This window comes from Raphanus sativus, chromosome 6 (assembly GCF_000801105.2).
Source record: "Raphanus sativus cultivar WK10039 chromosome 6, ASM80110v3, whole genome shotgun sequence".
In the NCBI taxonomy this organism is placed as follows: Eukaryota; Viridiplantae; Streptophyta; class Magnoliopsida; order Brassicales; family Brassicaceae; genus Raphanus; species Raphanus sativus.
Window position 1 is genome coordinate 15,610,956 of NC_079516.1, and position 26,165 is coordinate 15,637,120.

Genomic DNA, 26,165 nt, shown 5'->3' on the forward strand with positions numbered 1-26,165 from the left:
TTTAGAGAAGTCTTCTCCCTTAGTTTTAATAAATTTGTGCTATGTAGTATTTTGATATGTAGTATCAATAACTTCAATGATAATGTAAACATCAACATATTACAATTTCATTAACATCTTTCAAGTTTACAAAAGAATTCACAACTAAAAGAATACACATAGCAATCATAAAAGAAACCATAAAACATAACTATTACAATTGGATCTTAAGACTATTCAGAAGACTTCACTTTAGTTTCAAAAGACTTCGTAAGATTTCAGAAGATTTCAAAAGACTTTAGAAGAAGTTAAAAGTGATTTCAAAAGACTTTTAGTAAGTCTTCCGAGAAGTCTTCTGAGAAGTCTTTCAGAGTCTGACTCAAATCTGAAAAAAAACCGCAAATGCAAAAAACGCTCTAATGGCATCAAAACAGAGAAAAACTTCAAAAATAAAATTTCTATGTTTAATAATTAATAAACAGTCATATCATGTTGAATCTACAACTTTTTAAATAACATAAAAAACACACAAATACATATTTAAAATTTATTGATTTATCTTTAAAGTAGTGAAAGATGAGAACCATGTAATGAAAAACGTGCCAAACAAGAAATTAATGAGAAAGACATAAGAAAAATGAATTTTCAAAATTTATTGATCTACCTTTAAAGTAGTGAAAGATGAGAACCATGTAATGAAAATTCTGCAAAACTAGATAAATTAATAAGAAAAACATAACAAAAAAATATTGATATAGAGTTTCGTGTTTTCAAGTTCAAAGAGATTAGAGAGAGGTTAAAAGTTTTAGAGTGAGAAAAATTACATTTTTGTTGCAACCATTTGGAAAGAAGAGAGAGAATGTGTAAATTTACTTTATATAAAGAGACAAAAAAATTCCAATTAGATTAAATATTTTCGATTCAGAAGACTTCTAGGAAAGTTTTCTATACTCTAAATTTACTATTCACCAAGAAGACTTCTCTAAGTGTCTTCTATTTGATTATTCTCACAGAAGATTTTTGGAAGACTTCTACAAGTCTTTTTAAAAATTTAGACGGAAAACCTATATTCCTTCTAAAATTTTAGACGAAAACCCTAAATTTTACTAAAATTTAGGCAGAATATGTCAGAGACTTCCCAAAAAGTCTTATGTGTGTCTTTCGGACCTTATAATCAAACAACGAAGCAAAAAAAACATATTTTAAACTTAAAAGATGCTTAAAAAGTGTTTAAACAAATTATTAGATAGTCACTAAATAGATATAATCAAATTAAGAAAAAATTCAAAAACTAACCCTAAAAATACTAAAATACTACACATATATTTACCAAGCCCTAAACCAAAAGACTATTATGATTCGATCTACATTTACTTATCTATATTGAAAATACTTTAATTTTAGTAAAACTAAATTTACATCATTTAGAAATATTTATTTTTACATAATTTAATTTTTTCTCAATCAAAATATTTTTATAAATTTATTGATTACTTTTAAAATCTAGTACATGAGAAGACTTCATGTGAAAATTTTCTGGAAGATTTCGATTTAGACGGAAAACTTAAACTCTTCTAAAAATTTAGGAAGGAATCCTAAATTTTACGAAAATATAAATATGATAATGTCAGAATTTCTTAGAGAAGACTTCTTTGTACGTTTCTCATATGATGGGTTATAATTGTAAAATTCAATACAATTTTTTTTGTTTGGTCATAAGAGGATTATTGTAATTTCATTAGTCTTTTAAGTTATTTTTTGAATTTGATTGGATTTGAGATATATTTTTGTATTCAAAATAAAGTTTTGAGTTATTTTTAGAAAATCCCCCAAAAAAGAAACTAACATATTTTTAACATACTACTCCGCTATGATGATCTAACAGTCATATAAATACCACAATGATATGATGGTTGATATAACACTGATATTGTGAAACAAGTATAGTCTAGTACATTTGATCGTGTATGTGTTCGCTCAAGGAAGTGAGATCGACCGAAATTAAGAGGCAAAAGCAACCGATTACAAGAAGATATAATATATATCTGTTAATATAGTATCCAGTATATATATATTAATACATATATTTACAAAATACAATAAAATAGTCACATCTAAATAATTTTTTTGAACTAATCATATCTAAGTAATATACTTATATATATATATATATATATATATATATATATATATATTTACAAAATACAATAAAATAGTCACATCTAAATAATTTTTTGAACTAATCATATCTAAGTAATATACTTTCAAATTAGTGTTTACATGTTCTATACATATACTGCTTTTTCGGATGATTAGATCTTGAAGATTTTGGTTGCTCTCGATTTGTACTCTTGGATGATCTCATTCTTTACGTTGATGTTTTAAATATATTGCACTTCAAACACAATATTGTTGGAGGTAAGTCTCAAACTTCTCGATAACTAACCTCCTGTGTGGTGGACCGTTTTTGTTTTGTAGGTCATTTGGCTGCTTTGCGAATGTCCGCATGTAAGAGTTGGTGGGTTTTTTTTGATGTTTTCCCAAGTAGCGTTTCAAAGTCTTTTGTCCTTGTATCTTAGTTTTAGTGGTGGTTTCTGGTCATGCAAGTTTCACATGGATAGTAGCTGCTGGAATAGGTGTAGATTTGACCTCTCGATTGTTTCTGATGTTGCTGGTTCTAGTATGGCTTGGTAATATTCCCTTCAGGGTTGGGACTGCTCAAGACATTTGTTCTTTAGGTCAGCTCCATTGATATTGAATTCTTCTGGAAAAGTGGAAGGAATAGACTTGTGGACATATATGAGTTTTAGGCTCTATTTATGTCTTTGTTTTATTTTGTTTGATTTATGTTCTTTGTTTTGGGTTTCTTATCGACACTATGTATCTCAACTTTTTTCGAGTTAAAAAAACTAACCTCTTGTGTCAGGCTTATCCGAAAATCCCATCAGATGAATACGGAAGCCGCTGGCGCCGGGAATTTGTCTAGAAGCTCACAAAATACTATATATTTGAGGAAACTTAAAATTCGACTTTTCATTGTGAGATAGTTATATTAGGACCTCTCCAATGGTACACAATAAACTATATATTTCACTCTAAATAGAATAATTCTACTATATTGTTGGATTTGTTCCAATGATTCACTATATTATAGAGTAAATATATTATAACTAGGTATTTTTCTGTACCATGCGTAGTAGTAAATTTTTTAAATTTATAACATATTAAAAATAAATTATATTTTCAAAATTTTATTAGTTTTACCAATATTGTAATATAAATTTTGCTTTAATTGAATATAAAATTAAGATAAAATAATAATTTTAAAAATTTTAAATTATACTTAAGAATATAGATATGTACATATTTAAAATTATAATCTTAGATAGATTTTTATCTATTTCTTTTGGATAAAATATATTAAATAAATTTGTATAAAATTAATTAAAATTGATAGAAATATGTATAATTATCAAAAATTAAAAATGAACAGTATTTTTAGAATCTTTAGATATTTAAAAAGAAATTAATAATATTATGGTTAAATATTTATATTTCAGAAAAAAACTGTAAACAAATTTGAAAATATTTTTTAGTAATAAAATTGTATAATTATAAATAATATTTCGAAAATTTTAAAATATTTTTAAATTATTTATTGTCATATTTGTATAGATTTACTTTAATGATGATGTATAATTTATTTCCTTATTAAAAAAAGTTTACCAAAAGTGTAAATAAGCCTTAAATGTAATTATCCATGTCACATTTTATCTTAAGCAATATTTTATTATTTTTACCAATATTGTAATATAAATTTTGCTATAATTGAATATAAAATTAATATAAAATAATAAATCTGTTTAAATTATATATTATACTTAAGAATATATATGTATATATTTAAAATTATAATCTTAGATAAATTTTTATGTATTTCTTTTGGATAAAATATAGTAAATTAATATGTATAAAATTACTTAAAAATTGATATAGATCTGTATAATTATCAAAATACAAATGAAACAGTGTTTTAAGAATCTTTAGATATATAAAAAGAAGTTAATAACATTATGGTTAAAAATTTATATTAAAAACTGTTAAATAATTTGAAGATAATTTTTAGTAATAAAATTGTATGGTTATAGATAATATTTCGACATTTTAAAAATATTTGTAAATTATTTACTGTCATATTTGAATAGATTTACTTTAGTAATGATGTATAATTTATTTCCATATTATAAAAAGTTTACCAAAAATATAAATAAGCATTAAATGTAATTGTTCATGTCACATTTTATCTTAAGTCATGTCATCTTTTTAACATGTCATGTCACATTTATTTGGTTAAGAGTATTATGGAGAAGACATGTGTCAAAATCACTTGGCAAATAATGTATAAAGGAAGTGAACCATTAAAGCAAATCTAACTCTATAATAGAGTTACATTATTTTAGAGTGAAATATAGAATAAATTTTTGTGTACCATTGGAGATATTCTTAGAATACTTAAACAAGATTTCTTAAAATTTCACTTTTTCCATCTACTATCAACACAAAGGTTATAAAAGGAAACTAATATAAATGAATTTTAGAGGTTAATATAGGGGAAAGTCATAGTTGACAAAAAATTGTAGAAGTTGTCTAGTTGACAGAAAAAAAAATTGAGGAATACTATGTCAATTTAAGGAACTGGTATCCAATGTCTATTTGGCTCGAGTCTCCAAATCAACTAGCTAGAGTTTCTGGTATAACTACATATGTATATTGTAATATAATAAAAGGACTGAGATCGAGAGGCCAGCGCAGAACACAAGCAAACGTATTAGGTCAACCCTGACACTAAAACAAGTAAAGAAAAAAACGCGAAGAAAAGACAAATGACACAGAGACCTCTGTCAAGTATTTGATCACGTTATAGAGTTAAGGTTCAGCTACAACTCATGTACCTATTAGTAACTGAATACAAAAATAATTAAGAAGGATTTGGTAATGATTAAAGGAGTAAAGAAGGTTAAGGAGGGATAAAGAGATAAAAGCTCAAGTACAATGATGAAGAAAACAAAGAAGATAAAGGGTGAACACAAACATCCTCTTTGATAAACAAACAAACAATCACACTCACTGCCATATTTGTCCAAATACCATTCACCTTCAAGTATACTTACACACACACACATATATATATATATATATATATATATATATATATATATATATAATATATTCATGCTTTGAAATATATATCTTTTTCAACCATTCTTATATTTGTCTTGGGCGTTTAAAATCCATCTAATTTTTTTTCTTCTCTTTAAAACACCAATATGTTTATAAGAATATGTAAAATTAGTATAGCTGAATGATAAAATTTATTAGTATGAAAACCTTACATCAATTGTTACTTAATGTGGCTGAAATTACCCTGTATATGAAAACTAACAGGTAAGTGTATTGTTCACTCAGAAATAAAAGCCCACGAACCAAATTTGAATACCCTTGTCATCTTTCTATTCACTCATGGGCCTATTCAGTAGTGATAAGAAAAATAGCGATATGGGCTTCTTGCTATGGTTGGGCCATGAAATTTGTAAGCAATGATATGGCTAGCCGAAAACATGTCCACGGCAAGGCCACAATATCATCAATTTCAATGGTTAAAATGTCACCAGTGCAGTCAAATCAAAATGTATTAACAAGAAGATCATTGAATATATAAGATAATAAGCTGTGGGATACGTCGGTGATCGTGTGAATTTCGAAGATAGTGTTCGAGCCAAGCATTGCTAATATCGCCAAAACACCAAACTTGATAATCTAATTGGAACAGGTAGCATGTCCGCACTCACTACACAGACCTCCTTAACCCTCGGACACTTTTCAGCTTACATATCAAGACCACAAAACTCCTTACACAACGCACAGACTACGCAGTTTACAAACGACAAGAAACTTATAATTAACAACATTAATTAAGACAACTAGAAACGCCAAAACACCATATCATCAAGCCGCTCGTTGGTCGGACTATTCCCACCGTGAACCAGCAACCCTTCCTCACCATCCTTAACCGCAACTGCAAACGCGCACCAGCCACGTGGACTCGGCTTCTTCTCTCCCTCGGTACAATCCACAACCTTCTCCCATACCAAAGTCCCCGTATCAAGCTTATAAACCTCTCCGGACAACTTCCCAGCTCCCATATGCATCAGCTCATGCGGCTCCTCCTCACCACCATATATCACAATCTCTCTCCCCGAACGAACCGCCGGAAACACGCTTCTCGCCGGAGGCACATCCCCGGTGGTCTCCACGTCGGTCCATTTACCAGTACCCAAATCAAAGCAATGAATATCACCAAGTTCATTACCATCAAACCCAAACAAAACCCAAACTCTCTCTTCCACAACCACAAGCCCTGGTCCCCCTCTCCCTTTACAAGCTTCCCCACCCGACGGGTACTCAACCCACTTTCGATCAACCACATCGTAACCATGCAACGTGTTTACACGCCCTTTGGCTGTTACACCACCAAAGACGTAAACGTTACGATCATCACAGGCCATGGAGTGGTAGCTACGACCTGGAAGCCCTTCCTCGACGGGAGACAGCAGTTCCCACTTGTTTGTGAGAGTGTCGTAAGAGTACAAGCCGTTGTATCTGCGAGTGTCGTCGCGGCCACCGTAGACGTAGATGGTGGTGCCGATAGGGACCATCGAGACGCCGAAACAGGGGAAAGGAGCGTCCCCTGTTGCGGGGGATATGGACCATTCTTGATTCTCGAGATCGAAGACGTAGAGATCGTTGTTGATGTGGATCGTTGGTTTTAGCTCCCCGCCAAAGCAGTATACTTTGTTGCCCACGACGGTTAGTGCATGTGAGCTTCTTGGTCCAGGACCTGCTCCTTTCTGACCAACCTGATTAATAGTAACAAGATTGAAACTTAGTTGCTCCAGGCAGTGCCGTGCGAAGGCATGTAGAAACCTAAGGCAGAATCTAAAATCGGGCTCTTTTAGTGTAGATCAATAAAACACATAATATTGTTAATATAGTTTATAATCATACAAAACATTAATAAACAGTCAAACACGTCCAAAAACTAATGAAAGAGAAAAAATACCAATAGGTAATAAAAAGATTGATAGTTCCAATAAGGACAAGACTTAGGTTCATCCCCTATGGTGAACTTTTAAATTCACCACTTTCCTTAAAACTAATCAAAGTGTCATGTAGATAATTAAATAAAAAATATTAAATTATTAAAAAATAGTTTAAAAGAGAAATAATGTCAATTTTAATGATGCTAACTAAACCCCAAACCCTAAATCATAATTTCTAAACCCAAATATATACACTAAACTCAAATTTTATACCCTAAATCCAAACCATATACCCTAAACTCAAATTCTAAACTTTAAACCCAAACCATAAATCTTAAATTCAAACCTTATACCCTAAATCCATCATATATCATATGCCCTAAACCCAAATCCTATACCCTAAACCCAAATTCTATACTCTAAACCCAAATCATATACCCTAAACTCAAACCGCATACCTTAAACCTAAATTTTATACCTTAAACCCAAACCCTAAACTTAAGGATTTGGATTTACGATTTACGATTTGGATTTAGAGTATAAGATTTGGGTTTAGGGTATATGGTTTGGGTTTAGGATATATGGTTTGGGTTTAGGGTATATGATATATGATGGGTTTAGGGTATAACGTTTGGATTTAGGGTTTAGAATTTGGGTTTGGAAATATGATTTGGGTTTAGGGTATAAGATTTGGGTTTAGGGTATAGGTTTTGATTTAGATTTTAAAATTCAAGGTTTAGGGTTTAGTTAACGGCATTAAAATTGATGTTATTTTTTTTTAAATTAATTTAACATTTTTAATTTAATTATCTACATGGCATTTTGATTGGTTTTAAGTGGAGTGGTGAATTTAACAAAAACGATACAGGAAACAACACCACATTTACTTACCGAAACATTTCGTTTTCTATATAAGTTTTTGTTCAACAAATTTACAAAAGAACATATAAGAGATTCGAACTTGTTCAACATCATTGGGAGTTGGAAGACTTTTAAGTCTAAAACTATATTATGTACTAAGTTTTAGTGATTTATGGGACCCTAAAAACTTATATATTTTTAGGGGCATGTGGCAAATGCCTTTTTTGAAATACATTATGTACGGCTCTGGCTCTAGGATTGAAGAAGCAAATTGATATTAAAAAAAGTGAAGTTTTTTTTACCCTAACCCATTTGTTCTCAGCAACAGGACTCATACGGCAATTTCGTTTTTTTTTTCTTGTTTGTTGATGATCCATTGTTGTTGGTGTTGTGTGTGGTTATATTGGCAAATATGGTATCACATCACCACAAGTTAAAATTCAAAGATTTCGTAAGACACGTTCCATTGTTGCCAAATAAAATGGAGATACGTTACCATTTATAACACTAATTATTTCTTTATTGTTATCAAGGAAAAGAAAAATTTGGTCACGCAAGTGCAATGCTGGAATGATTTTTTTATTGGTTGAAGCCTTGGAGGGAATATGCAATGGCATGGTCTTTCTATATAGAAAATGTTCGATTAGAATTTATCAACTTTTTCTATATAACTGTCATAATCATATATTGTTTCTGGCCCAAAAAGGACAAAATCATAGAGATATAGTCATTTTCATTGTTAATCATTCATATATAGTCATAGCATCTCCGGATAAGAACCAACGAAGATATCACAATTCTTTTTTTTTTTAATGTCAAACTATTGTTTCAGTATTTAAGTCTTGCCCATACATGATCTCTGATTGCTTATTCACGAATTCTTAAAAGAAATGCACATTGAGTAATTAGATGAAAATAATATATGATAGCCACTAGCCATATGGTGGCACTCACGTGAGGTGCCTCATGGCTCCACTTGGGTCAAGTTCACATATCACTAGCGATGCCACTTATTTGTTTCCGGAAACAAATAGAGGACAAAAGCTGAATGTAAAAGAAAAAAAAAAGAGAAGTACAAGAAGGGCGAGCTACGAGATGAACGTGGACGAGGTGTTAACTAAAATCGGGTCGATAATTCAGGCTACGTTCGGGCCAGAATTTGAAGTTTCACACTTCTACTAGTATCTTCTAGTAAGCCATACCTTTGTTGGCATTTCCACACTTGGGATTCTAGTCTCATTCATGAAGTATTCTAGTAAGCCATAGTATTGTGAACTTAAAAAGTCGTAGAAGAAAAAGAGTAATAATGAATTATCAGGAGGAATGAAATACAACAAAAAAAATAATTAACTAGACCATGACCCGCGCGCCCGCGCGGGTGTTTGTTTCGGTTTAAAATTTAACATAAGATTTTTTATAGGTTATGTATTTGAGATATTAGATACTACTCTGCTATTATAAGGTGATGTTAAATGTTTAAATGATGATATAAGTTTGTTATATATATTTAAATTGTTGAATATATGTTTGTTAATCATATATTTTGTCAACGGTTTTTAGTTAATTTTGTATTGAATAAAAAAAATGATTTGATATGTTTTGCATGGATAATTTTGTAAACATATTTATAAATGCATATGTTCATATTAAACTATTATAAATATTTATTTATAAATAAATAAAGTTGACATACTTTATGTATATTATAAAATACGAATTTATAGGGTTTTATAATATTTTAATTTTTACTAATATAGATAAAAACATTTATATACTGACATCAATTTATATTATTTATAAATGGGCTTTGGCAATGTTTGTGAAATTATTAATCTGTAAGCACTTAATTTTGTAGCCCAAATGACACTCAAAAATTGACTAAGGCCCAAATAAATCTAATAACCACTTTACGCAGGAAAAAAAACTGTTATACGATGGAAAAAAAAAGTCGATCATTGAAAGAAGAGTCTAGGTTTCGATGTTCCCAATTTGGCGAGTTCAAAGGGGACTGAGAAGTTGATTCGAGTTCTGTAGATATCATTTGGATTTAGAAGATGAAACGCACAGATTAATCAAGACAATCAAGGTAACAATTACTCTCTGAACTCTGTTTAAACATCTCGTTCTCTACTCTGTATTGATATTAACAATTGGTGTTTTATTTAGAACAGGTTAATTGTTCGGTTGATGAATCGTGAAATGAAGACGTAAAAGAAGAAAAAGTAGACATGGAAACATCCATTGAAGAAACACTCAATAGTCTCAGTTGATGTGTATTTTCGATGGTTCTGTTTTTATGTTCGAGAGAGAGAGATAAGAGCAGATCCAGCTACAAAAGGGCTCGGAAACAGACGTGAAAAGAAAAAGAAGCTAAGAAGATCTCAGCCTTACCAGCGAAGGGGTTACAGACCGATTTGGCGAGTTAGAGGGAGAAGTTCACTCGACTTCTGGAGATATCATTTGGATGTAGAAGATGGAACGCACGGATTAATCAACACAATCAAGGTACCAATAACTCTGTATATTCTGTTTAAACATCTGGTTCTATATTCTGTTTTGATATTACTAATACGTTTTTTGTTTACAACAGGTTAATAGTTTGGTTGATGAATCATTAAATGAAGACATAGAAGAAGAAAAAGTAGACATGGATACATCAATTGAAGAAAGACACATTCTCTCAGTGCAGATTCATCACTACGAATGGTTCGGTTTTTGTGTTCGAGAGAGAGATAAGAGGAGATCCAGCTACAAAAGGGCGAAGAAACAGATGTCAGCATAAAAAAGATAAGTCATCTTTTCATCATATTTGTAAATTTCATTTGAGTAAATTATTGGTTGAAATAAGTATTATAGAAACTTGTATTGATCATCAAGTTAGATTGCTCACTGTTATTTTAAAAAGAGAGACTTGTTGAAGTTTGTTTTGTTACCTTTAGTAGATTGCAGTTGTTAAAAAGCATGTATCTCATTTAGGTTGATGTATAGTTGTCACTGTTCTAGCACCACAAAAAAACCTGTTATGTACATATGCTATTAAGTCAAAGGGTAATTGATATTAGTACGTAATACATGGAAGGTGTAATTTTTTTTATTTACTATAACAGAATATATGATGTGCAGGTAATCGTGAGATCAGTTATTTGATTCTTGAACTGGGCAATGAAGTGGAGAACATATCATTTGAAAGGCAGTTTCAAGGTTAGTAATTTGATGATGACGCTTATTTTCTTATTGTGGTAGGTTGATAGACAAAGTTATTTCTTTTATTTTAACTTGATATCCCGATTCATAAATAGTCGAGCTTTCGTTTGGATGATTGTGTTATCACCTACTAAATTATAGTTAAAGAAGTTTAAAATAATAAAAAAACAATTGAAACTGTTTGTTTATTGTTCTGCAAAACACAAAAATAAGTAGAAGAGCAAGTTTAGTTTTGATGGTGAATCGAGAAAAATACAATATGCATGTCTTGTTTGCAAAGCTCTGCATCCTGCATTCGCAAATAAGTAAACAAAATTACTAATCTATGTATATTTATATCATAAAATAGATAGATGACAACTGAAAAGATAAATTTACCTAGTCACTGATATTTGTCCAGGTTATCGAAAACCTCTTTGAAGACAACATTTGTAGTTTTCTTTTGAGGTTTACCATCTTTGTCGAGAGCCAGAATTTTAAGTCCTTTTTTAGAAGTGACCCTAGACACAGCCACATAGAGTTGTCCGTGTGAAAACACAGGTCTTGGTAAATAAATACCAACCTCTGATAGGGATTGTCCTTGGCTTTTGTTTATTGTAATAGCAAAAGCCACTGCCAGCGGCAACTGCCTTCTGCGCATCTTAAAAGGAAGTCGAGTATCTGATGGTTCGATCAACAATCTAGGAATGTAGACTAATTTTCCAACCTTTTCTCCAGTTATGATCCTAGCTTGAATCATAAAGTCCATGAGTTGAGTTATCTGTAGTCTCGTGCCGTTCATTAACCCATTATGTGGCTGAATGTTTCGCAGAACCATGACTGGACAACCAATCTTCAGTCTAAGACTATGATTCGGTAAACCAGAGACCTTAATAGTGTTAAGAAAATCAGCTCCTAATGCTTCATTGTTGACTGAACCCTTATCTCTTGGGTCTATACTATCAGCACTGTAGTAAATCTTCTCCTCACCTGAAATTGAAACTCAATCATTACTACTTTATTTATTTTACATAAACAAATGCAAAAATAATACTTAAAATAAATATTTACCATCCAGCCGATCCAGCATGTAGTCATTAATAATATTGACATCTTCATTAGTCGGACATAAGATAGCTCTCTCTTGAAAAAACTTTGCCTCTTTCTTTTCATGTAGAGAAGCAGTATCGCCATAAACGGCTGTGCTGATTGCTTCTATCGGATCTTTGGAGTCTGAAATAAGAAATTCTGATGGAATATCTATCTCCGCTTCACCATCATTAGGCTCTGAAAGTTTACCATCCCCAATTTTTAATATCCAATCCGAAAAATTCCTAAGATCCGCAGCATCTTCTGGTGACAAACCATCTGATAACAAACGCATGTTCTTGGTGAGCTTCAAAACTTTGCAGTGCTCCCAAAGATATGACTTATTCAGAGAAGCTAAGACGATCTCAGCCCTACCAGCTCTATTTATAACAGGAAGAACCTGCCTAAAGTCACCCCCAAAGACAATTACCTTTCCACCAAAAGGCTGTCTCGCATGCTTCCCAACTATATCAGAAAAGGTCCTATCCAACGCTTCAAAACAATGTTTCCCCATCATCGGCGCTTCGTCCCATATAATGAGTGATGATTCTCTGATCAAATTAGCTTGATCACTTCCAGGCTCTATAGTACACGATGAAAACTCGTCTGGATTTAATGGAATACCAAATCTTGAATGAGCAGTCCTACCACCAGGTAGTAATAAAGAAGCAATGCCACTTGATGCGCAGTTTATCACAATATCTCCTCGACATCTAATAGCCGCAGAAAGTAACTTCCAAAGAAAAGTTTTCCCAGTTCCACCAAATCCATAAAGAAAAAACATTCCACCGTTCCTTTCGTCCACAGCAGCAAGGATCTGATCATAAATTTCCTTTTGCTCATCTGTCATTTTCGGAATATCTCTGTCAAGAGTCTCTTGCAATGTTTCTCGAGAATAACTTCGCTCATCCACTATCAAGACATTAAAATCCTGAGCACTTGTCTTTGGCAGTTTTGGCTTTGTAGTTAATCTTGGTAGAGAAGTACCATTACGTCTCAAGATCTTCTCAATCTCTAGTAAAGCATACTTCTTTTTCTCATCGTTGGTCAAGCATAATCCTATACAAATAAAATTGTACATATAAGATAGAATATTAGACAAAAATCTAATGTATTGAAATTGTAGGAAGTAATATAAAGATGAATCGCAAATGATTTTCATACCTGGCCTATTCAAATATTTTCTTCTGTTATGCTCTATATCTTCTGACAAAAACTGCCAAGTGCTTTCCCATACGACCTCTGGCAGAGACAAAGTGTTACTCATAAGCATAATAACAAACAACTCTCGTAGATCACTTGCAGAGCATTCGTAGCTTCTCCTCACAAGATCATCAATGTACTCCTGATCATCATCTAATAATCCACGAGCAAAACATGCATCTTTGTATTCAGGATAGAGAACTCCGTTAAAGGTCTTAAAGTCATCATAACTGGTAGGACCCCTCACAATGTTCAGCAAAATGCGCAAGAAATAAGCGGCTTCTTGTTTCCGCGGAGCATAATTTATTCTTCCTAAACAGAAACCTCTTTTCCGCTTCTTCCACTTCTTAGTCTTTTTGTCAAAGATATAGAAGATAGGAATCTGAGAATAAAGCAGTGTTCTTGCAAACTCATCGATCTTATTCAACTCGAACCATGCCAAGAACATAGTCTTTTCAATCAACTTACGACTAACCACTGCTTTCAGCTTGTCCTTTCCTTTAAAAGTGATCACTTGTTTTCCTGGCAGATGGAAAATAAGCTTCTCTACAGCAGTTGATCGATAGTGAATAGGAAATTTGAAGATTCGCCAAGCCCCTTCACAAGATGACACATATCTGCAAAACAGAAAAAAACTATTAGATAAAAAAGCAGAGATCACATCGAACAGACACAAAACGCACTGTAGCTGATTACATACCTGCAATCGAAAAAGTCCTTCAGTTCATTTCTTTTCTTTTCCATCTTTTCCACAGTAATCTCTTCATTGCCCAACTCATTAGCAACAATGTGATCTGGCGGTTCCACAGCAATAGTGACACGATCTTGTCCCTTATTAATGTACTTGAATAAGTACTTGATAGATCCAGCTTGGTTGCACCACTCCACATTAATGTGAGCTCGGAAACGTAGAGATAATCTCTTGTTATATGGAATAACAAACCGATTGTCACATTTTACTCCATTCTTCAGAACAAAGTTATCTGACTGTTCTCGCCTCCTATAAACCGGAAATCCTTCTTTATTAATAGTGGTCTGCTTAGCAAATTGCTTAGGAAATGACTTAGTGCACAACCCATTCTCCATACATGGAGAATTCATATTGGCAGGACCACAAGGACCGTGAATCATCATATCCTTAACAACTTCATAAAGCTCGGGTTCTTTCAATTTATCAGGAATCTCTGCAGAAATGATGTTGTCGATGTCATCGGTTGTAGGAAACTTGTGCTCGGGATTCATCCATAAGAGAATGTGTGCGTGTGGTAGACCACGTTTTTGGAACTCGACCGTGTACATCGCTGTTAGGAAAAAAACAGTAATTAGAATACAACAAATGCGAATAAAAATCATAGGAAGCTAAAATATAACTCAACTATTAACTTACATGCAACAGTCTTTCCAAGCAGGTGTTTTTTGGTTAAACCATCCATGAGTGAATCAAGTTTCATCTTGAAGACTCTACAAACAATGTCTGATCTATCTTCAGCTTTTAGCTTCCGAGACTTAACATATCTTGTGATCTCTGGCCATTTCGGATTACAAGTGAAAGTGATGAAAAGATCTGGAAATCCAAAATGCTTGCATACAGTCATAGCATCCAAGTAAAGATTCTTCATATATCTAGGACTCCCTGTGAACGATGCTGGCAACACGAACTCTGATCCTTGATCACTCATATCGACCTTTCCTGCATTCTCAGACTCTTTGATAGAATCATAACTATCGGATCGCAAAGTAGGCTGATTAAACCTCAGATAGCGTAGGCGATTAGACTCTATAGTAGTGTACGCATCCACCAAGAACTGCTGAAATAGTCTCCTCGAATGCAACAGATAATGAGACTCATTCTTACGTTCATGAAGGCGAAAAGCAAAGTACTGACGCATACTGATATTAGGCTTCTTCTGTTTCTTTGTAGCTTTTGTTACACCTTTCTTGATACCAAGTCTGAATCCATCTTCTCCATAAGTAAATAAGAGAGGATACTGAAGGGCAAGATAAGAAGCATGTATCTCATTTATTCGCTGTAGATGACCTGATTTCCGTTGTAGAACAATATCCCTCGGGTCCATATCTAAAGAAAAATCTCCTGGAATGAGAGCAGCAACTTCAGAAGCTGTAGGGGTATCATATGTCCTCCCATCCTTAGATCGATTACTTACAATCCTCATATGAAACGAATCTTCTGGTTGTATTTTAAATCGATCTCTGGCTGTTCTAAACTGCTTAACATATGGATTCACTTCATCCAACATCTTCATCAGCTTCTCAATAATATCTTTCCTCAGATTATCCTTCTTATTGGTCTGTAACCCCTGTCTACCAGAGCTGCAAAAAATAATAAAATAGTTAAATTTAATATATTTAAAACTCTTTTCATGTAAGATACGTTATATGACAGATTTATTACCTCAAACATTTAGCTCTGTTCTCAACTTCATTTTCTGTGTCAGCTATGTAAAGCTGTCCGAACTTCGCTCGGTTGTCACTATTGGGAGCTAAACTGCCCATAAGATGATAATTTTCACCTTGTAGAACTAACATCGGTGGTCCTTTTCCCTTTTTAACAGATCTCTCTACTTTCCCACCAAGTGAAGTAAATGAAAAGATCATGTTATAAGGTCTCATATTCTTCTGGAAATGCTTGCTTTCTGAATCATCACCTTCAATCAACTGTTTTAGAACACTTGGTGGTTCTTTTAGTAAAGGCAACTGCACTTGTCCTTGCATACAACATAAGGAAAATGTAGGATTCTTAGCATTCCGTCGTTTGTTCAAACGTTCTCCATACCACATCATAGCACCACAGTGTGAACATGTGTAAATTGGATCACCCTCATCAGTATACTCTGTATTTACAAAAAGAAATGAAACATTAGACACATATTTGTAAAAAAAATCATAATATTATAAAATATAGTTATAAATAATTTGTAAAAGACAATACCATCTTTGTTTAGCTCTGCTGTAGCTGCTGTAGACGTAGGTTTATCACGTAAACCATGTTTTGAAAATGGACAATTTACGTCATCAGTTTCAGATTCTGAATCAGTAGTATCTAGAGAGCTACAATCAAATTCAAGGTCACCAGTTTCATCAACAATTCCTGCAAAACAATTTAAAATTATATGAATTTATTATTTTAAAGGTCTGATAAAAAAACGACTTAATAAAAATGTGAAAAGAAACCTCCAAAGTCGGTATCTGGAAAAAGTGGAGGAGATGGTGATTGTTGACTTTCAGAATCCAAAGAAAACTGAATATTTGTAATATCTTTCAAAATTTTTGATGTCACTTTTCTTTGACGCTTTTGAGGCAGCTTCTTAAATGAGTTCTCATTTGTTTTATGCAGGATAGATGCTAAAGCATGAAGAGCATGTAGATGATTACTGTCAAGGTCGTAATGAAACAAAAACAGGTAATAGCAAACTTACATTTTGGAGCTGTTTTACTATTTTTCTGTCTTGCTACACTCGGGAGTTGTTTTGCATTTGTTTGTCGGGCTGGAGAAATATCTAGAGAAAAAAAATTGTTTTAGAATCTTAAATAATATTAAAATAATTTAAAGCCTGCAAGCATTGAACATTTCAGATACATTACTTTTGTTGTTTTGTTTTCTCTGCTCAAATGAGAGACCAATTGAGAATGGCTTATGTGGCTGCAGGACTTGAGCTAACAAAAGAGAATAAAAGGAAGGTGTTAATCTTTTCAATGGCTGAAATCAAGGCATTGCCAGTATCAAAACAAAGCAACAGGTAATTTTCATGACTTACATGTCTTAAACGTCAAACAACTGCTCTGTTTTGGTGAGTCTGAAGTTTCGTTAGAGAAACTATCAAGACCTGTTGCAAAAATCCCGAGAATCACTTCCATGTTATATATAATCTATTACTTATTTATTTAGTTGAATAGTAAATTGGCTGGTATGATGCACTTACCAAGTAAACATCTCCGTTTATTTCTTGGTGTCTGGGGTGATAACATGCTGATTTGCTGATATAAGGAATGTGTATTCGGTGGAACATTCCTTCCTTCAATACTCTCAAACATCCTGTAATAGACTGATCGCAATGGAATGTCTTGATTTGTGATAGAATTTGTACAGAACTCTCCTGCATTGCTGAATGTTCGCTTATCCTTTTGTGTTTCTGGAGTGATGTTGTTCTCAGTTCGATCTCCACTGTGATAATCTGTTTTTTTCCTCTTCATAATGCTTCCTCAAGTTTTTTTTTCTTAATCCACAGTAATGTAGTCGATAGAATATGGAGGAGGCAGTATTAATTTTCCTTATTGTGAAAATCGTAATTGTATTTTCAATTACCTAATAAGTAGGAATGTAGTTATTAGTTGACACTCTAGATATAGGAAGTAAATATATCTGTTAATATTCTGGAAAACAGAATTTATTTCATTGATCTACTTTCTCTTACACAAGTTTTCATGAAAATATTGCTTTTATATATAGATAACAATTAGTTGTTTTATAATATTTGAGATTAGGGTAATATTCATGTTCGAGCATCCATTTTAGTTTTATAAAATTTCCTGTTTTTCAAAAACAGGTGGAAGAACTGTGAAGAAGTGAGGGTTAAGCTTCATCTTCCGCAAGAAGATTACTAAGGAGCATTAGGTATGTCAAGACTAAACTTAACTCGTGCTATATAGCTATAAACTGCTAGGACTGAAAGGAGAACTTTGATTGTTATAGGAACCCAAACATCTTGGTTAGTGATGTTGTAGTTATATGTTTTTAAAAGATTAGATATAGCCTGTTTATTAAAAAAAACGGTTCCTGATTAGTATTAGAATTTTAAAATAAAGTAAACTAAATATTATAATATGAAACAATAAACTATAAACTTAATTTTTATCTAAGCAATAATAAAAATCAAACTGAAGTCATCTTATTCAAATCGATGAAATAAACCAGCGAATAGGTAAACAAATTATTGTTTCTGAATAAAGCAATGCAAAAACCAAGATTAGAAAAACAGAAAAACCCAACATAAAATAGAAAACACTCTTCTCATGCGATGTTACTCTTCCTTTTCCTTTTCCTTTTCCACTTTGATGGAGGTGCGCAACTTTTTAGAAGTGGAAGTTTTGTCTTGTAGATCAGCATCGTCATCTCTGCGTTTTCCAAAAGGTGTTTTGCATTCTTCTGAATCATTATGGCTGTTTCCTTCCAGCATGAGCACCTATTATGTGCAAAGTATACAGTCATCAAAACTATAACATAAAAAACTTTAATATATAACAATGTATGTATAAAATTAGATAATGAACTCACATCACCAGTAGACATGGTAGAAGATGATGTACCAATCATTGAGTTTGGCTCGGATTGAGATTCCACTTTAAGAATGTGATCTCCAGACCAGACCTCAAGAACTTTAAATGTTTCTGCCCCATCCCTCACATTGTCAGAGCGAACAGATATGCCAAAACAAAAAGATTTTCCTACTAAAGCTCTGATAGATTCTGGTAGGAGTTCTGGATCTTCAATCTAATACAATTCTAAAATTAGTGTTTAAGAATAATAAATGAAATAATTCCGAGCAGAATCAACTAATACCTCATCATAGGAGCCATCCCACAGATCGACAGCTTCCTGTCCAACAATTGTATTAGCAACAGTGTTCAGCAACATCAACTTGCATGTTTCTGTGTCATCCCTAACAATCAAATGGAGCTTGAACCTATGAAATTTAAAGAAATAAAGTTAATTATGAAAATATGTGTCATAATTAAATAAAGAATGATATACTTGCAACAGTGCTCTTACACAGGTATCACTTCAGTAATTTTAACTTTGCAGTGCTCACAGAACCAAAGTTGTTTGTCATCATGTTTTGAAATTGAAGTAACATTGTTACCAATTTTTATAGCACGATGTTTGCAACCCTTGTGCCCGAAATAGAACCATGCCCAATCAGTATCAACAGCTTCAATTGAACAAATTATTTTGCAGTTCTCCACCTAGGAACATATGATCAGGTTTATAGGTTAAGCTTTTCTTGGTATGTATAAAATAGAAAAAAAGTTTACTGCCACTTAACCAAATAATTAACTTTACTAAATAAAAACTGTACTGTATGAATATAACCTGATTTGAAACAAAGAGTTCCGAAATGGTCTTGATCTCAAGGTCGTTCCAGTCATCTTCTTTCAAAACGATTTCCCTCTTACCAGCTTTATTCTCAATAACAGCAAGAGGAAGCTCGTCTTGCTCAATCCTATACATATATGTAGAAAACAACCAATGTATAAGCAACTATAGATATAAGATTTAATAAATATGTTTATTAAATCTTACTTCTCTTTGAACTGTAATGCTTCCTCCATAGTTGGATCAAAATAAACAATGGATGCATCAAAAGCATTTGTGATTTGCACCTCACCTATTAAAATAAAATTTCTGTAAAAACTGATTTTGGAAAAAATAGAATATAATAATATGAAAACGCATTTAAAATAATACCTCTGTAAAAACTGATTTTAGCAAACCTGATCAAACAGATCAGTGGTTCCTCACGTTCAAGATAAGCCTCCAATTGCTCTGCATATTTCCCCCATAAACAACATGCAAGGTCCTTACCACTAAAAAGGAATAGCTATTAGCGCAAGAAAAAGGAAAAAATGTGAACTGAAACCTAAAACACAATAACAAAACTTACTTTTCATCAACCAAACGAAATTGAACTTTCTTCCGGTCCTGTCCTTTCACCTGGACGATTTGAACTGGTTGAAGGCTTACAATTTTCCCCATAACATCTATAAGAAAATAAAAATTAATATACAGAACAACATTAAATACCAGAAACTGAAATATAGTTATATGAAACATTGACATATAGGTATTACCAATAAGCAAGTGGGTCTTTAAGGTTCCATCGATGATGTCCGCATATCTAGCAAGAGATAGGAAGATGCTATCCTGAACGATGTCAGAATTCGTTATCACAGTTTCGTCACTGATTGTCATCTTGTATGGATGGGTTGTTGGCCGATACTGGCCTGACGCTTGTGAGACGCTAAACGTTGTGAGAACACGCCATTTTCCTAGAGGTAGCTTTCGCTGGACGCTCAAAACGTTATTCCTTTTGCACGTAGCACTTATCTTTTCACCCTACAAAATAAGCACAAAATAATGTAAGCAATGCATATCATTCAACAATAAAGTAATGATTAATTGCATTATGAAACTTACACTGTCATCGGTCAGAACCATTTGAAGAGTCTCACCACCAAAACCAGTGTTTTGCATCCACGAATGTAGCAATTTTACTTGACATCGCCACTTAGTCTTAAATGGTTTCAAGTCTTTGATGGGGGTGAGACTTGCGTTGTTAGACATGTTTTGTATTTTTTTAGCTTGGAACTCGAATGTTGTTATTCAACATATAACAAAGGTTATATATAGCTACATAGGTGATCTACCAAAGAGAATAAAATCTAAACTAATTATTATAAAACTTGATGAGCACGTCCGGTAGGTAAGGAATATAGTTAATATTAGAAGATTTTTTAAAGATTTTTATGGTAACAATATTGATTTCTTTAATTAGACATGTTTAATTGTATCGATATTTAGGGTAGATTACACGCAATCAAACCTATATTACCGTGATTGGGAAGTATTTTCATAAATATGATAAATGTGAGACCTTAGATATAGGAGATTTTTATGGTAAGTATATAAGATATTTAAAGATCTAAAGAATATGTAGTTGATTTGTTTACAATTTTCGAAATTTAGTTTGAATTGATGGCGAAAATCTAGATTTTAAGTTTGGAAATAGTTAGTTATCATCTTTGTAGGAAAATATCTTTGTAATCTTAATTGATAGGCGATAGTTAATTTATTTAATAAATAAGGTAACCAAATGATTTCTAATCTCTATTGTCAATTATTAAACGGACTGTTTTTTGATGCAGGTATATTATTCAATAAAAAAAGTCAGGTACAGTATTATATCTTTAAAAATTATTCAATAAAAAAAGTCAGGTACAGTATTATATCTTTAAAAAACATTTGTTACAATATAAGTCAACAGTTGTTATAAGTTTGTCGTCACTTGAAATTTTGTTATTTGTCCAATTTGATAGTTATAGATGGTCATATGAAATATTTATAAGACCCCAATTTTATGGTTATAGATTACAGCTGGTTAAAGATAATTAGATATGGTTAGATGAATAAAACTATAGATATAAGAATGGAAATTAAAAAAATCGTGGCCCATTAAAGTCAAAAAACAAAAACGGAATGGGCTGTTATATGCAGTGAACTTTACGAAAATATTGGTAGATAACTAAAGAAATCTATTTAATAAAAAGGAGTGGCATTCTGCCGTAAATACTGTGAAGAAGTGAGGGTTAATACCCATTTGTACTTCACTTTTAATAGGATAGATAGGAACCACAACTATAAGAATGAAAGAAAAACTGTCAACCCTTTATTTGGGGTCATCCCAAGAGTGCCTACCTATGTTTAGTTCACAACGAAACCGTTCTATTCCTCCTGTATATATATCCGATCACTAACTACTACTAGATGCATATCAAAGAAAAAAAAAACTCAAAAACTTATTCCAATTCTCTTATAAAAATGTGGACCAACAAGTTTTTCTTCCTCCTTGCAGTTGCATGCATGGCTGTGTTAAGTACAGCTCAAACGTTGCCTTCGATACCTGGACAGGACCCAGCAGACTGTCTGTCATCGTTGGAAGTTATTCCCAACTGTATCTCAGAAATTTTCGGATCAATAATAAGTGGACATATCGGGACTGTTGGTCACTCTTGCTGCCATGCCTTTTTGGTTCTTAATGCAGATTGTATTACGCAGACGTTTGCCTTTGCTCCCCTCTTCCCTCCGAGTCTAAGGGATCATTGTTCCAAACAATCTTTGCCATAATTATTCTACATGTTCTAGGTCATAATTATCAAATAGTGTTATGTTTCTGCTTAAATAACAACTCTTAATTTCCATGTAAACCCATGTGACCATCGTTATCCATATTTCATGTTGATATAAACATCTTGCGTACTAAATAATGATAATAATAATAACCTAAAGGATAAGTCTCTAAATCATAAAATACAGAAACATAAACAAGTTTGGCTCCTCACAAAACCGCTGTGTTCTCCTTTGGCTTTGGTTGGTCAAGTTAATAGCATAATTAAATGAGTTTTATGTAGAACCATTGTGTAGAGAAAAACTTCATTGTCTCCCTTTCTCTTTAAATGCCGCTCAAGCCAGCAGAGACTTGTGCCTTTATGTCCAACTATTTTTTGCCTTTTATACTTATAAATTGCAGAAATGTATACATTAACTACGATAAATTGGTTCATAATGTAGAACTGAGTCCAGAAACCGAGTTTAAATAACTAAATAGACTTAATAACATCAAAGATCACTCGTTTAGAGAGATCCAACTAATATCAACCTTGAAGTATTATTATACTGACTATTGGAAGTTGGAAGAGCGATACATATATGTCTATTTGCATGAACAATAAAAATACACATGGAGGAGATCATTAGTGTCAGTCCTTTTTCCACATTCTATGTTTTTGATCGACGAACACTACTCAGAATGTGAGTTACCTGAATTCATAATCATCAAACAAGTTGAAGAACTAGTGTATCAGTTTTCTAAAAACAGAACTAGTGTGTATTAAAAATTTAAGCAAAAAATAATATTTTTGCAGTTTAATTTCAGTTATCGTGGAACAAATAGTACAAAACGACTGTTTCATAATATAAGATATCTTAGAAAGTTTTTGGTATTTCAAAATCCAAGATATTAAAATGTTTTAAGTTTTCTATGTGAACTTTATTGAAAACTTGTTCTACCAGTTATATTTTCAATCTTTTTTTATGATTAGTTGAATTACTTTTAATTTATATTTTTAATAAGGTTTTTATAAACAAAAGTAATTTCTTAATATTTGTGTTTTAAGAATAAAACTAGATTTTGACCCGTTCGACCGAACGGGTATCAATTTTCATTTTTTTTCTTTGTTTATATTAATATTATACATAGTTTGTAATGTGTGTACTAATATCATATATTTAAAAATAACAATGTGCTTAGTTACATCAAATAGTTTTTTGTATTCTAAAGTAAATTATATGATCAATATTTATTGGAAATCATATAAACAAATCAAACATTTGTATAATTAGATTTATGTATAAAATATCTAGAAAATAAATTTCTAAATTAAAAGTAAAAAACATATACAAATATGAGTTAGTATGGTATTAAAAATTGATACATTAGTTATAAAACTTGTAAAAAAAATAAAAATATAGACAATTTATTCCATAGAATATTCAATTTGTATAATTGTATCAATAGTTTTTCAAAATAGAGAAGGTGTATACACTGTGAAAATATTTTAAATCACGTTAGCAAAATTTCCAAAAAGTATAGATTTTTTTGAAAATTTTAATTAGTTAAAAAACTTAGGAATGTGATCTAAATTTGTAATATGTATTTATCTGTATAAGTGATTATATATTTTAAAAAAATTTACCCAATTAAATAATTGTTTATATGACATTTTTAAACATAATAATTTATAATTTATATTGGGTAATTTTATTTTGTTTTATAACCCACCAATTGTATAATCCATACTTTTAGAATATGACCCAATATATAGGTACAAAATGTATTTTTATGGATCAAAATTTATGATAATGTATAATAAAATTGTTGTATATATTATTTAAAATATATGGTGTTATATATTTTATATTTTCAACATTTATCATACTGAACTTACATTGTGGTATTATTTATATGAAAAATATATGTGACATAATATTTTTATATATTAAATAAAATAATTATTTTAATGTGACTTTTATTTTTAGTTATTACTAATAAATAATAAAAATATAATTACATGTTTAAAAATAATAATGTTTGTTAAATATTTAAATCTATGTTTATTAATTATTTCAAAACACACACATATATAAGAAAATAGGAAAAAAACAATGAATAATATAAGTTAGGTTTATTAATTATTGTTGCCAAATTTTTTATTTCGAATTCGATTTTAGAAATGTATTAATTAAACAGAAAAATAAAAAATCATAAAAAGTAACCCACATTAAATAGAATTTGATTTTGGAAATACATTAATTAACCAAAAAGACAAAGAATTTTTAGGAAATACACATTAAATAACTGAAAAAGACAAGCTTTAATATAGGAAGATTAATTAAATGCTCAGTGGCATATCATTGTAAATAATACTAAAAATTAAGGGGTATTTTTAAAGTGTACTTCTGTTTCAATAGAATAGATTCTACACTGAAACATATGGACTATTATCACATGCACTAATAAACCATACATTTTATTTTAAATGGCATACTCCATTTGTTCACATTTTCATCGATACACTCATTTATGCTGATACCGAGATGGTTAAGGAAATTGTCAACATACGATTATTCGAATAACAAATCAATTTAAGTAGAAATATCAGGAAAAAGTGATAATAATTAGAATAGAAAATAAAATTTGTGACAGTTTTGTGAACTTAAAAAAGAGCCGTACATAGAAGAATAAGAGCAACATTATCAGTGGGACAAATAAAATGTATTTAGCATATTTTAGTAATATTTTTAAGTTAGGGACAAAGTTTAAAGACTTTTCTAATGTTGTAGATTATTGGTAGGACAAAAAAAATTCTTAGTTGCAGCAGAAAGATAGACAAACAATCAAGAAGTACCTGGATAGAAAGTAAAACTGTTTTGCTTTTTCTCATCAAACATGAACAACAAAGCTGTGTTAACTAAAGATCCACTTTCAAAACTATTTCAACAAAACAGAGAAACAAGACTAGAAGCAACACTGGCAGTCAAAAGGGCACAGACACGCATTACCAGCATTGGCCTTATTGAATGATCTTGACAGCATTTTAACGCTTCCTCCTGGATTCAAAAACTCGCACTTGCCAAGAATCTGAACAAGAAGAAGAAGAAACAAAGTCAGTGTCTTTCTTTTTAATTCGCATAATAATGCTACCACTGTAATTAAGAAAATGGAGAAAATAAAAAACCTCACAGCCAATAGCGTCGAAGAGGCTATTGATACGAATGAGAGGAGTATTCTTCTGCTTCTTAGAGGCACTTGCTTCACCTGATTGCCTAACAGCTCCCACCAAATCATTAGGCAAGCAGCTGAAACAATTATAACAAATCTGTAAGTAGTTCCCTAAATAACAATACTTGTTCTAATCATTCAATTGCAAAAAGACATCATTACAAAACATATGTTCCCTTGTTATTCCAATAGACACACATAAACATTAAAAAAACAGAGTATTGTGACCAACTTTGAATCGAACTAGACGAGTTTGCTTCACAAAAACAGAACAAAACTCTATACCCAATTTAACATGATTACCAAAAAAAAGACTATACCCATTACATTTTCAAACAATATGGTGTTTTTTTGTTCCAATAGACACACAAAACATTAACGAAACAGAGGAAAGTGGCAAAGTTTGAATCATACTCTACGCTTCTGATGGTACTTCCTGTGAAGCAGGGGAGGTAGAAGCCGATGTGGTCTGTTCAAGAGGAGAATCAGCCTGAAACTTGTCGAATTTGACTCATGTTCTTAGCTTCGAAACGGGAGAAGCAGAGAAGCCGCAAGAGAGAGAAGCCGAGAAAGATTGAGTGGTGGAGAACGAAGAGCTGGTGAGATCAATCACTCG

At 31.8% G+C, this 26,165-nt stretch overlaps 4 protein-coding genes across 4 annotated transcripts; 1 reads left to right on the forward strand and 3 right to left on the reverse strand.

Moving 5' to 3' along the window:
* Window positions 1-5,780: 5,780 nt before the first annotated feature.
* Window positions 5,781-8,517, reverse strand: LOC130495939 (nitrile-specifier protein 5-like). Its single transcript, XM_056987583.1, has 2 exons — window positions 8,243-8,517; window positions 5,781-6,896 (listed from the first exon to the last, which is right to left on the reverse strand). The coding sequence occupies exons 1-2, from the start codon at window positions 8,315-8,317 to the stop codon at window positions 5,961-5,963; spliced, it is 1,011 nt and encodes a 336-aa protein (XP_056843563.1). The 5' UTR covers window positions 8,318-8,517; the 3' UTR covers window positions 5,781-5,960.
* A 3,009-nt stretch (window positions 8,518-11,526) lies between these two features.
* Window positions 11,527-17,627, reverse strand: LOC108850771 (uncharacterized). The gene is made up of 10 exons (XM_056987001.1): window positions 17,357-17,627; window positions 17,192-17,260; window positions 17,019-17,090; window positions 16,366-16,524; window positions 15,829-16,267; window positions 14,803-15,746; window positions 14,116-14,716; window positions 13,377-14,032; window positions 12,195-13,271; window positions 11,527-12,113 (listed from the first exon to the last, which is right to left on the reverse strand). Exons 1-10 carry the CDS (start codon window positions 17,625-17,627, stop codon window positions 11,527-11,529), a joined length of 4,875 nt encoding a protein of 1,624 aa, XP_056842981.1.
* Window positions 17,628-18,454: 827 nt separating this feature from the next.
* LOC108850772 (uncharacterized) lies at window positions 18,455-20,775 on the reverse strand. Its single transcript, XM_056987002.1, has 10 exons — window positions 20,629-20,775; window positions 20,283-20,547; window positions 20,096-20,192; window positions 19,900-20,018; window positions 19,735-19,819; window positions 19,525-19,654; window positions 19,204-19,397; window positions 18,994-19,117; window positions 18,709-18,924; window positions 18,455-18,616 (listed from the first exon to the last, which is right to left on the reverse strand). The coding sequence occupies exons 1-10, from the start codon at window positions 20,773-20,775 to the stop codon at window positions 18,455-18,457; spliced, it is 1,539 nt and encodes a 512-aa protein (XP_056842982.1).
* A 1,189-nt stretch (window positions 20,776-21,964) lies between these two features.
* On the forward strand, window positions 21,965-22,415 carry LOC130496215 (uncharacterized). Its single transcript, XM_056988088.1, has one exon. It carries the CDS (start codon window positions 21,976-21,978, stop codon window positions 22,333-22,335), a length of 360 nt encoding a protein of 119 aa, XP_056844068.1. The 5' UTR covers window positions 21,965-21,975; the 3' UTR covers window positions 22,336-22,415.
* Window positions 22,416-26,165: the final 3,750 nt, after the last annotated feature.

Excerpts from the sequence above, each read along its gene's own strand:
- LOC130495939 (XM_056987583.1), bottom strand. The coding sequence starts at position 8,317 with ATGGATCATCAACAAACAAGAAAAAAAAAACGAAATTGCCGTATGAGT. Across the intron at positions 6,897-8,242 it reads CTGAGAACAAATGGGTTAGG|GTTGGTCAGAAAGGAGCAGG; the intron begins GTAAAAAAAACT and ends ACTATTAATCAG.
- LOC108850771 (XM_056987001.1), bottom strand. The coding sequence starts at position 17,627 with ATGAAGAGGAAAAAAACAGATTATCACAGTGGAGATCGAACTGAGAAC. Across the intron at positions 16,525-17,018 it reads GAGAAAACAAAACAACAAAA|GAATTGTTGATGAAACTGGT; the intron begins GTAATGTATCTG and ends ATTGTTTTGCAG. Across the intron at positions 13,272-13,376 it reads AAAATATTTGAATAGGCCAG|GATTATGCTTGACCAACGAT; the intron begins GTATGAAAATCA and ends TTATTTGTATAG.
- LOC108850772 (XM_056987002.1), bottom strand. The coding sequence starts at position 20,775 with ATGTCTAACAACGCAAGTCTCACCCCCATCAAAGACTTGAAACCATTT. Across the intron at positions 20,193-20,282 it reads AAAGACCCACTTGCTTATTG|ATGTTATGGGGAAAATTGTA; the intron begins GTAATACCTATA and ends ATTTTCTTATAG. Across the intron at positions 18,617-18,708 it reads CTACCATGTCTACTGGTGAT|GTGCTCATGCTGGAAGGAAA; the intron begins GTGAGTTCATTA and ends TGCACATAATAG.
- LOC130496215 (XM_056988088.1), top strand. The coding sequence starts at position 21,976 with ATGCATATCAAAGAAAAAAAAAACTCAAAAACTTATTCCAATTCTCTT.